Source organism: Gracilinanus agilis, chromosome 4 (assembly GCF_016433145.1).
Source record: "Gracilinanus agilis isolate LMUSP501 chromosome 4, AgileGrace, whole genome shotgun sequence".
Lineage (NCBI taxonomy): Eukaryota > Metazoa > Chordata > Mammalia > Didelphimorphia > Didelphidae > Gracilinanus > Gracilinanus agilis.
In genome coordinates, this window is record NC_058133.1 from 346,974,736 (window position 1) to 346,987,058 (window position 12,323).

The following is a 12,323-nucleotide window of genomic DNA, read 5'->3' on the forward strand; positions in this document are numbered from 1 at the left end:
CCACCTTTAGAGTGGGCAACCAGTGCAATGCAAGTTTGCTTCCGACCGAGGGCGGGGAGAAATTGCTATGGCGAGTCTCTTTCGACAGGGGGAGCGAAGAGGAGGAATGAAGCTGCTCCACCGTTGTTTCTGGAGTCCAAGCCTGCCCTTGTGGCAGTAGTCTTTACGGTTCTTGAACTACGGACAGTGATGGGTCAAACATACCTCACACGCTGGCTCCAAGGAGTGAAGAGGAGACTAGTCCTCGCGTTAACTTCCCCGCCAGGAAGCTCAGTGACTTCTGCCCTCTGCTGGCTCTGAATTCTGGAGAAAGCCCAACCCTAGAAGGAAGAAGCCCGTAGGGTTTGGCTGCGGCACGGTGACCCTAGTTAACCCTATGTGGGGTCAACCTGAATCAGCATGTCCAGTTTTGCTGCCATCTAGCGAGCGAGCGAGCGAGTGAAAGAGCCCTTTTAGAATGTGAGATGCGTCTAGGCGGGTCAATGCTGCAGTTCTTTACCTCCAGCTGCAGACCGAAGTTGGACTTCTTAAACGGATGGATCTTTGTAATTTATTAAATAAGAATGGTTTTATTACAGTGTTTTAATTTAAGCTACTTGTCTTATATTGTGTTCAAGTTGGGAAGCTTCTTTTTCTGCACCCCTAAGGAGAGGCAGTGTAGAACAGTGGGAAAAAATGGAGAATTTGGATGAAAACTGAGAACTCTTAATACTACCTATGGGATATTGAGCAACTCACTTAAACATTTTCTAGACCTCCACTCCTTTTTTTGGTCAAATGAGAGAAGCACTAGATGGCTTTTAAAACCCTATCTCTAAATCTACAAACTGGGTCTAGATTGGTTCACTGCAAACAGAAAAAAGCTTCCTCTAGTATATTTTTTTTTTTAATTTTAAACCCTTAACTTCTGTGTATTGACTTATAGGTGGAAGATTGGCAAGGGTAGGCAATGGGGGTCAAGTGACTTGCCCAGGGTCACACAGCTGGGAAGTGTCTGAGGCCGGATTTGAACCTAGGACCTCCTGTCTCTAGGCCTGGCTCTCAATCCACTGAGCTACCCTGCTGCCCCTCCTCTAGTATATTTTAAATTTGTTTGTAGAGCCACAAGTTTCTGAATGAAAAATACTAAAAAAAATAATTACTCCAGTTGGAGATTGCTCATATTCATTAACAAGAATATCTACTTTAATCTTTATATTAAAATATACTGTACTCCGAAAAGTAGTCATTTCATCAAAATAGTAAAAGTATGGAATGTACAGAGAGAGCTCAAACTCAGCATGGCCAAAAACAATTCATCTAAACCACTTGTGCACTGCAACAAAAAATGTTATTGTATCTTTTTCAATTCCTACTTCTTGCATTAAAGATATTCTAAAATACAATGTAAATTTCTTTAATTATGTGAAAGAAGAAAATAGTAATCAATATGAAATGAGTGAATTCAATTTTTAGAATTCTTTCTGGAGCAGCAGGTAGCAACAAAGTAACAAGCCAATTGTGATAGGACTTGGTGGTACCCACTATGATCCCTGTTACTGTAGAGGTTGAAGCTAGTGGATTTCTTGAGTTTGGAAGTTTTGATCTCATATTAGGACTAAAATGATCGTGATCTACACTAAATTCAAAATGGTTATGGTAACCTCCCAAGAGCAGGAGACAAATATGCAGCTTAAGGAGGATCAGAAACAGGGAAAGTCTGTGAGCACTCCAAGCAAGATGGGAAATCTCAGGCTCAAAAAAGAAAAAGACAATGGTGATACATTTTAAACCTTAAATAGAGCTGAGAGGAACCTGGTCTAACAGGTGGGGAAAATGTTTGCTCCTATTGGGACAATTTCCTAAATTATCTGCAGGAATACCAGCCATTACCTATAGTGTTTAGGCCAAACCTTAGAGCAGCCCTCTGACTTTATTTTACAAATGCCCATCACAATCCTCATTTAATCTATTAAACAGTAGGGAAATAAGGCTTCTTCATTGGGGCCAAAATATGGAAAATAAGACAATAGGTTAAGAAATTTGGACTGTACTCATTGGGGGGAAGGAGGAGTGTTAGAATCTAAGCTTTACATGATAAATCTATCAACTATGTAGGAAAGAGTGGAGGGAGGAAGAAACTAAAGATAGATACCAAGTTAGTGAACTATTGCAATACTGTAGTAGTAAAGAGGAAATGAGAGAAAGGTCACAGAATTTAAAAGCTAGGGGAGAAAAAGAGAGAGAGAAATCTTCACCAAATAAGGGATAGAAGGCATTTACAAAAGATAGGTAATTGGGCTAAGATCCAGGAGGATCAAAGTTCATAGGATCATACTTCTAAAGCTAGAAGGAATTTCAGAAGCCATCTAATACAATCTCATTTTATAGATGAGGAAATTCAGGACCTGGGAAGTTAAAATGATTTGCCTTAAGCTACAAAAGTAGTAAAAGTTAATGATAGTTTTTGAACCCAGGTCCTTTGCCTTCTCAACCAGTATTTTCTACTATACCATGCTACCTCCCTGAAATAAAAAATGCCCCTCATTTTCCAGATAAGAAAATTGAGTCCCTGAAAGGTTGTGTCTTTTGAAAGCCTCTATGAAAGTAGCAAGTAAAAGAAGCAAGATTTTTAATCCAGGTACTCTAATTCTAAAATCCAGTGCTCTTTTCCATTGTACTACATTTGCCTCTGCTACCATACTCCCTCTTCCCAAGTCATACAAAGAGCAAGAATGTGTACAAACATACATTTACTAGTTACTAGTTACCACTTTCTTTGCCCTTAAAGGGACTTTGCCCTGGACTTTTATAGAGATCTTCCTCTATAACCAGAGACTTATCTGAGTGGCCTAGGGTGGTCATTGGATGTAAAGAACGAAACAGATTGGAAGCCTGGCTTGTTAGTTCAAAGTGCTCGGAGGTACAATGGAGTCACCAGTTTATTATATAGAAAGTTAAAGACCCCTTTCCCCCAAAAGCCCAAGAAAGTTTCCCACAGTTACAGAGAGCAGTATTTTTATTATAGTCAAAACAAAAGCCTTAGAAGCCTCCAGGTATAGATGAAAACCTATGCTAAATTATCAACTATATGTGTTATCATTAAGTGAAGCCTGGGACATCTTGTTAGGCCAGAAAGCCTTGTTCTAAGTTCTCAGCCTTGATAGTGTTAAACAATATTTTTGAGCCTCATTATTTTTCTTTAATTCTGGGCAAAATGCCCTGCTAAGGGTTCGACATTGGCTGTACCAGGCCTCTGCATTCTTGGCTCAAGGGAAACAGTGTTAGCCCCGCTCCTGCTGGATTACTGAGAGCCCAAACCTTTTCAATAAGACTATATTGCTTTTTAAAGAAAGGTGAGAATTATGAAAGGAATCAAAAGAGAAATCTCAGATTTTTATCTTAGATATCCCACTCTGGTCTCGACCATGATAGGGAGAAAAGGTCAATACACAGCTCTGCCTGTCTGTGTTGATCTTTTGATGGGGTCCAGATAAAAATATCTACTTGAGATTCTAATTTCTCTTAATTGCTCCCGAAACTCAGAAATGCACAAAATATATTTATATTATCATATGATAGCAACATATTTTATCATTGAATACCATAAATATACACAATTTCTTTGACTGCAAATACCCCATAAGAGAAAAAGAAAAAATTAAGACTGCTCTGGTATGATGGGAAAGCCAAAAAATTTTACATGGATTTTCCAAATCACAGGGGCTCTGTACCCCTAGCCTCTCCAAATGTAGAAGAGATATCTATACTTTGGCTCAGGACAATGTGGAGAGATAGGAAGGAGGACCCATCTCACTAGCGTAGGAGTAGAGAGCACTGAACAAGCCTCTGTAAAACATAGATGTGATATAGCTCAAGCAGCAGGAGAAAGCTGGCTTGATCCAGTCTTAACAGGAGAAGAGCAGAAACCAACATGCAAAACAGAACAGGTGGCAGTGGGAATAACTCAGCACTGCATAGTCTAGCAGGAACAGAAGCCAGGTTCTACCCAGCACAGGCAGCAATGGGAGAAACTCAGCCCAACAAAAAATTCCCTCTGGGAGACTGGGCAGAACCCAACTCAACCTAGCACAAACTGCATCTTAACTGAATAGTTGCAAACCTCTCCACAGCAGGCTTATCAGGCAGTTATTGCTGAGTACTCAACCTGGGACCAAGACAGTTGAACCTACTGCAGGCACTGAAAATGACCACAGTTCAAACATGGGACAGTACTCCCTTTACCCCAGGAACAAAGCTAAGTTTCAGCAGATAGACAAAATTAAGGGAAAACATAACCTCAAAATGAACAAAAGACAGAAAAAAAGACCAATTCTAGAAAAATATTTCAGTCAATATACAAACTCAGAAGAGGATAGCAATACAAAAATGAAACCATGAAACCTCAAAGGAAAAAGTAAAAGAATGTTAAGCCCAAAATGAACTAAAAAAGTACCAAATGGATTAAAAGACAAATAATAAGAGACTAAAATTATCTCCCTAAGAAAGGAAGTACAAAGCCTCAAAGAAGAAAAATTAGGATTAGATAAATGGAAGCTAATTACTCCATAAAATAGCAGGAAATGGTTTTTAAAATTCAAGAAAATGAAAAAATTGAAGAAAACTTAAAATCTCTCCGTGGAAAAACAACTAACATAAAAATAGATCCAGGACAGATAACTTAAGAATCATTAGATTGCCTGAAAGCCAGGATAAAAAAATGAACCCCAACAACATATTGCAAGAAATTATCAGGGGAAGCTGCCCTGATTTTCTTTCTTTTTTTTTTTTATTTTAAACAGTGTTTATTGTATTTAATACATTATAAAATTTGAAAAATTGTAGGAAAGCAGCAGATTCAAACCAGAGCAAACTCTAACAAGTAATAATTCTGGCCCCTTTGCAAAACTGTCAGTTTAAAAACAATGTGATGTTCACATTGGTGAGGCAGAGGAAAAAGTGAGACTCTGTACAAGCTAAGTTTTAATTTTCAGTCTAACAACTTTCAAATGCAATGTGCTCATGAATGGGGTTCTGAAGTCCTGAATTGTTCCCTCCTCAGGAGAGGCCTCCAAAACTCCATCTGCAAAGGAACTCAATTCAAGGTGTAAAAAAAAAAAAAAAAGAAAGAAAGAAAGAAAAAAAAATTAAAAAGGGGAGAAAGAGAGAGAGAGAGAAAATGGATGGCTCTTTGGCAATGAAAAACGTAAGGAGATTGTGTCCTCACTGGTCATGGCTTGTTTATTGGTAAGCAGGCCTCATGAAGGCCTAGGACACTTAATGGCCATCACAGCACCAACTTCAGCTACCACATCATCATCATCATCATCATCATCATTATTATTTTTTGCATTTCCTACCTTTTGACATATATAATATATTTATATATTTTTTACACCTTGAGGTTATTATTACTATTCCAATTGTTCCCCTATGAATACAGGTATGGTCTCTATTTGATATAAATGTGTCTTTATTTGATTTTCATTCCAGGACTTGGTTTGGTGTCCCAACTGCACACAAATATCCCTTTTTTCTTTTCTTTCTTTCTTTCCTTCTTCCTTTTCTTTCTTTCTTTCTCTCTCTCTCTTTTTTTTTGCATAAGAAACATGTCCATTCAGTCCAGAGGCTCCTGCTTTATTCGAATGACGGAGGGTGCACGAGATGTCCGTCTGAGTTCTCGCCTCAGTACGTATTCACTGAATTGGGAAGAGTCTACCCCTCCTCCACAGGAGCCCACAATTTCGAAGCCTCTTTGCTGCAGCCTCTCAAGTACCTGAACTGAGTTGAGGTGACAGTATCCATTCAGTGGAAATCTGATGACATGCGTTGAGTTGTGATTCCAACCTGCATTGACCGAATTACACATCACATCTCCAATTTCTGGGAACACTTCTTCTATCAAAGATTTGTCACCACTGAGTGTAATTCTCTCTCCGAGGTCTGGGGCAACTCGTACCACTAAGCACTCGCAAGGTCTAGAAAAGCGACCATTTTCCCGATCCTGTTTCCATCTTTCCATCTCCAATAACATGGGTTGAAGCTGAAAGTACTTTGCCTCTTCATATAACAAAGTGTAGTCCTTAAAATCATCCGGAATGAGTAGTTTTGATGTTTGTAGAAAATTTAGTATATATCTGAACATCTGTCCATCTCTGTCAATGAAATAATGCTGTTTGAGACGGTCCAAAACAATTGGCTCCGTGCCATCAAAAAGTCTTCCAATTCTTGATTCAGGGTATTTGGTGAGTGTGGCCAAGCTGCTGGTATACATATGACCACCCACATCAATGTGGACGGGTGCATTGGATTTTGTGAGTTGTGCTGGAGTAGGAATGCCTTGATTGTTCAATGGAGATGCAGGGGATCTAGTGATCAGAGGTCTTGACATATTGGGCCGACACATGGTAGAGTTTCTCTTGACTCTTCACTCTCTCTCTCATCTTCTATATCCAATCTGTTGCCAAATCTTGTTATTTCTACTTTCATGAATTCCCTCCTAAGTATCCTCTGACAGGTACATGCCTTTATCACCTCATGCTTGGACTAGTGAAGTGGTCTTGCCCCGATTTTCTTGAAGAGGAGGAGAAAATAAAATTGAAAGAATTCACCAATCACCTCCTAAAAGAAATCTCGAATTTTAAAATCCTAGGACTATAATAGCCAAATTCCAGAATTCCCAAGCTAAGAAGATACTACAAACAACTAGGGGGAAAAAAATCAGTTTGTGGAACCATAGTCAGCATTACAATAGGACCTAGCAGCATCTATGTTAAAGTATTGGAAGGTGTGGAATATGAACAAGGCAAAGTATCTGGCCCTAAATCCAAAATCACCTCCCTAGTGAAACTGCATATAATACTCCAGGGGAAGAGATGGATATTTAATAAAATTAGAGAACTTCTAGGCATTTCTGATGAAACAACCAGAGCTAAAAAGAAAATGAGCAAATCTGACACTCAAGAGAAACATAAAAAAGGAATCAGTGTAGTTGAATTCCCTGCAAAGGAAAGTGATAACTAGGATATTTAAGATTTCTATGGGACAAGAGATATCTAAAGAACTTACTATACTTGAGATGATCAAGAAAAACATGGACTTAAATCAATTACATTATTAGTAAGAATGTGAAAATTAAGATGCTTAAGATATCTATGATACATGGAGTATCTAAGATACATAAAGTTCTTAAGTACTGAAGAGACTTAAGAACTTTGTAACTATTAGGGCAATGAATAGAATATAGAGACAAAGAACAGAGAGTAAGTAGAATATGATAGAACGATACCAAAAAAAAATCACTTGGAGCAGAGACCTAGTCTGGTGAACTGTGAATTGTCCAGTGAGGCGAGTCACTTTGAAATCTAGCACCCAAGGAAACCACCAACAGAGTGAAAGGAGTCAGACAGTTAAAAATACAGGGAGAAAAGGAGGGAGGCTGGACCCTGAAATCACTAAAGATTTAAAAAATAAAATTCAAAGACCTTGAATATAAGCATCATCAGAGAAAACAAACAGCAGGGAAAAAAATGTCCTCCAGAACTGGTAAATAAGTCTAGGCAGTTATTATAAAACAAAGGAAAATGATCCTGGATGAGACCTGATGAGACAGAGGACCTTGTGGAATTTGAGGAGAACATGGAACCACAACAGTGTATAATTGAGTGGTTAAAAGAGAAATGAGGGGCAGATATTTGGCTCAGTAGCTAGAGTCAGGTCTGGAAATTGGAGGTCTTGGGTTCAAATTTGACCTCAGATACCTCCTAGCTGTGTGATCCTGGCCAAGTCACTTAACCTCAGTTGTCCAGCCTTTACCAGTCTTCTACCTTAGAACCTATACTTAGTATTGATTCTAAGACAGAAAGTAAGGGTTTTAAAAAAAAAAAAATCTTAAAAAAAAAAACACAAAATAACCTCGTGTCCTTTAACCTGTTTAGACAAGAGTGAGGTACAAGTGCTTTCTAGCCCCTGTTTTATGTACCCAGATTACTTGAGCTAGTAAGTTTCTCTTCTGCCTTTCTTTTCTAGTGTATTTTGTTTTTCCTCCTGTCTTTCCAGGTCATCAGAAGTATAATAAAACAACATCCTAGTCCTTTGTCTTTTTAAAAAATATATTTTGTTTTAATAGTTCTTGTTTTGTGGAGTGTATTAATTTCTGTTTGGCTCTTTCTAATTTTCAGCCTTTTTGTTACTAGTATAAGGTTTTGTATACCTTGAACTAAGCTGTTAATTTGTCTTGGAAGTCTTTTCTCTAATACTTTTATTTACTTTTAAATTCTTTCCTTTAGTGTTCATATTTCACATTTACAGTATGATTTTTAAAACTTTTACTTAATTTTGTTCAAGAATTCTATTCGACCTTATGGACAAGCCCAAAGACTCTGAGTCTTTGCTTATAGATTCTGTTGAATTATTCTCTTCTGAGTTTCCATTTTGGGTCCTAATGTACCTTTATTGTGATTGCTTTTCATTGTTAACTCATTCTTCCAGTCTTATTTCCTGAATTGAGACTTGTTTGAGGCCCCTGTTCTATACATTTTGGACATGTTGAGGTATTGTTTGACCCTAGTTTATATTCACTGGGTTCTTGCTGCTGCTTTCTTCTGGGCATTGAGTACTTTGTTCTTTAAAGATCTCAGTGGTAGCTAAGGCCATAGAGCTGCAAGATTTCTACACTTACCCTAAGGTGGGGTGGTTAAAGATAAAAAATGTCAGGAGGCAGTAATTTTGAGTACTAATTTATGAGTTGACAGGTTAATACAAATTAATTTGGTCTAATGTTTCTCTTGGTAATCAAAAGACTGCAAGTTTCCACACAGGGATCCCTGAATATAATTTGGGAATTTGCCCCTCCTCCCTTCCCTACACATCCAAGACATTTTTAATTGGTGAATAGCCAATGGGGGAGGTGATCCATCAAAACTCTCAACCCCTCCCCATCATCTGGGTGATGGTGGATAGACATATATTGATCTCATGTCTCTCAACCACTAGAAGGAAAAATCATGTTCTGCTTGGTTAAAACGAATCTCTGTAATAATGAGAAATTTAAAAAATTGATTGTGCAATGTGCAGGTGCATCTGGCATAAGTTGTTTGTTATTTACTAAGTAAGGCAGATTTCATCATCTTGCCTATAACCTTGCTTTCCTTCTATTCTGCAATGGAATAAGTTCATTGGGTGGGACATTCCTTGAAGTTCCTAGAAATAAAGGAATAAGAGATGAGTCTGAGTCTCAGTTCAGAACTCAGGAATAGAAATAATTCAGTATATTAAAAGTAAATCTTCTTAGTGGTCTGACTTAGGGCAAAGTCTAATGACTATTCCAGTCTGAGTTCTACAAGGTCCCAAACCTAATTTGGGTTGGGGTAACAAAAGTACAGGGTCTCCCAGAACGACTGTAGATAGTTGCTTACTTCATGTCCTGTCACCTAGCTTTTCTGTCAGGTTTTTCAGGTTCATATGGATAGAAATGCAGGACTGACTTTGATCCAAGTTCCTTGATTTCATTCCAGTTTGAGTCTGTAGGCTGAACCTCTCTATCTCTCTCTCTTCCCCTCCCGCCTCCCCCCCCCCTCAGCCCCCTTCCTTTCTTGGAAGGATTAGTAAACACTTCCATTTACTCTTTGTCATCAGAAAATAAGCCACTTTCCAACAGTGACCCCCACTGGTCCTTCAAGGCTTCCCTGGGAAAGGGTTGAAAGATGACAAGGGGGTATTGTATTTTACTCTTATGTAGCCGGCTTATTAACTCTACATGGTTGAAAAGGAGTTACAATAGGCCTGCCTTAACCCATGCTAGTGCCTACTCTGCTGTAACCTATGTATCTGTCCACTCCATCATCACTAGGACTATTTCCTTGAGGGCTGGGTAGATGAATTTCCCTCTCTTGTCCCGAAAGCATGTCGTATACCAACCATTATCTTTAATCTTCAGCCCCTTTTTTGGAAGGAACTTTCCAAAGACCACAAGGTTTGTACTGTCAATAGTGAGGAAGGGTTGGTGCTGGCAATCAGTTCTAGATTACAGGTAGCAAAGAGCTACACTGGGCCTTCACAGTTCATGATAGGGACTGTACTCACTTAGCTCCTGCTGGACCTCTCACTGTTGACCACTGCCACAGAGGCTGGAACTTATGATCTGCCACAGGCTACTTGCTGCTGCTGTCTACTCTTATACTTGATGCCACTGGACCCTGAGCTGTAGTCCACTGGCACAGTCACTGGAGTTAGTACCACTTCCCACTTCTGCTGGAACTGAGCACTACCTCCTTGTGCCAAGGCCTAAATTCTTCCATTGTTTTACTGTTCCCTACTGAGGCACTTCCAATGACTACGATCTGACTCTGCTTCCATATGCTTGCACTTGACCATCTCCCTTTACAAAGGCCAAGAGTTGCCACAGTCCTGAGGCCTGCCCCCTGTGCTAAGGAGAAACACTGTCACTGCTGAGGTCCAACTGTTCCTCCTATCAGGGCAAACAGTGCTTCCTATGCCAGGACCTTACCACTGCTCCACTTCCCCCAAGTAGAGGCAGCACAGACATTGCCACTGTTGTAGCCTAAGATCCTTTCTCCTCCATTGCAAGCTGAACATTGAACCCCCCCCCAAGAGAATTCTGGGTGAGGCTTGAAACCTGAATCTTGCAGGAATTCCACCCTGCCATTTCCATGTTACATTCCCTACAACATCCTCTTCTTCCACTATTCCTCTGGGCTGGGCCAGGAGGGCTTCCAGAGGCTCCATCCTGGGGCCTCTCTACGGGGACATACATAAGGGCCTAAGTACAGTTTCTGATTTATGAGGGTTGTGTTACTAAGAGTGATATCCACCAGAGAATTCAAAAGGGACAACACAATGATGTCTCTCACTCTCGTAAAAGGGAAAAGGTTTTTTTTGTTGTTGTTGTATATTAATATTTAAAGGTGAGGTTGCCAAGAAACTGAATAAATTCCAATTTCTAAAATGATTTTAGTAATTTATTTACAAAATGTAGAAGTAGAGAAATGAGAAGAGGGTAGAGTAAGAGATTTAACTTAACAAACTAGATTTATATTCAAATCTGGGCTTTACTCTGGCAGAGCTCCAGAGGCCAAGTTAGAGAGCTTAAAAGTCAATTAACAAGGGGTTTAGCCATGAGGGCTTCTCCCAAATGAGGCTGTGCCTCCAGGGAGGCTAATGTAGTCAGCCTTCTTCACTGCTGTGAGGAAGATTAGGTAGTTTTTGATTAAGAATTAAGGTTGACCTAGCAAGAAGGAGCTGGAGCTGAGAATTCCAGGATGGAATGAAGGAGCAGGAAGAAGTGACTTGTGCTCTGAGTGGGACTCCATTGGGGGGTAGCACAAACTGTGGTTAGCCCTGGGGAGACCTCAGAGTAAAGGACCCTGCATCCTGATTTTTCCCTGGGATCCTGTGTGGTGGTGGCATCTAGCAAAGAGACAAGATCAACAGTGCTGTGCCAAGGGAAGAATTGAAGTTTGAGATCTGGTGGACAGTGTTTCAAGCAAACCCTCCCTACTTGGTACCTGAGACTACCTTGGCTCTTGGCATCCAGAGATCATCAGTGGATTGCAGTGAGAATCCCAAAGGCACATCAGCCTCTAGCTGTGCTGCTCAAGTCTGGCAGGTCCAGACTGAGGTAGTCACTCAGAGACTCCATTATAGCTCCTTGGGCCCTGTCTATTTAGATCACTAAGTTAGTGTAGAAATAAGTCCTCCCCTTTCCCTGTGGGTTTTGTCATTAGATTTAAGGTTTTAGAGTAGACATCCCTATCCCACCTTAGTTGTTCATAATTAAAACCAGTTATATCCTGTTACCTTGTCTGTTGGATTCAAAGGCCCAGGGTGACAGTTGGTCAACTGTCCCTTTGTCAGTTAGGAGCAGCTTGGCTGTTCTGGTCCCCATGTCCAGGTCTAGTCTCTCATAAACCCCAGTGTGTGTACCCACAAATCACTTAGTTTTATTATAATATCCCTGGTATCCCCATTACCTTTACTTATCATATTCTACATCACTCACCACTTGTAGTTCTAAGGAAGAGATTTAAGAACAATCTCACCAAGGTCTCAGGGTCAAGGTATCAGGTCTAGCAAGCAGCGTTTCCAACTTGGTCTTCCTTCCAACTCCAGGAAACAAACAAGAAATCCCCCTACAGGAAGTTGTCACTCCCTTTTAAAGGCGCTTATTTTTCCTCACTTCCTGTGCTTTCCTCTTAGTTTACATGTCCAATTACAACAGACACTTTGCTTAGAACTGCCCAGGGGGCAGTCAGTCAATTCTGATTTGTCACCCACTCTTGCAGATGGGGGTTGCAGACTTCCCAAGTTGTGAATTAAGTGGGGAT

General features: G+C 40.0%; 1 protein-coding gene across 1 annotated transcript; it reads right to left on the bottom strand.

The window, feature by feature from the left end:
• Positions 1-5,421: 5,421 nt before the first annotated feature.
• LOC123245368 (BTB/POZ domain-containing protein KCTD1-like) lies at positions 5,422-6,375 on the bottom strand. The gene has a single exon (XM_044674230.1). It carries the CDS (start codon positions 6,368-6,370, stop codon positions 5,597-5,599), a length of 774 nt encoding a protein of 257 aa, XP_044530165.1. The 5' UTR covers positions 6,371-6,375; the 3' UTR covers positions 5,422-5,596.
• Between the last annotated feature and the right edge of the window lie 5,948 nt (positions 6,376-12,323).

Coding starts and splice junctions, on each gene's coding strand:
- LOC123245368 (XM_044674230.1), bottom strand. CDS start 6,370: ATGTCAAGACCTCTGATCACTAGATCCCCTGCATCTCCATTGAACAAT.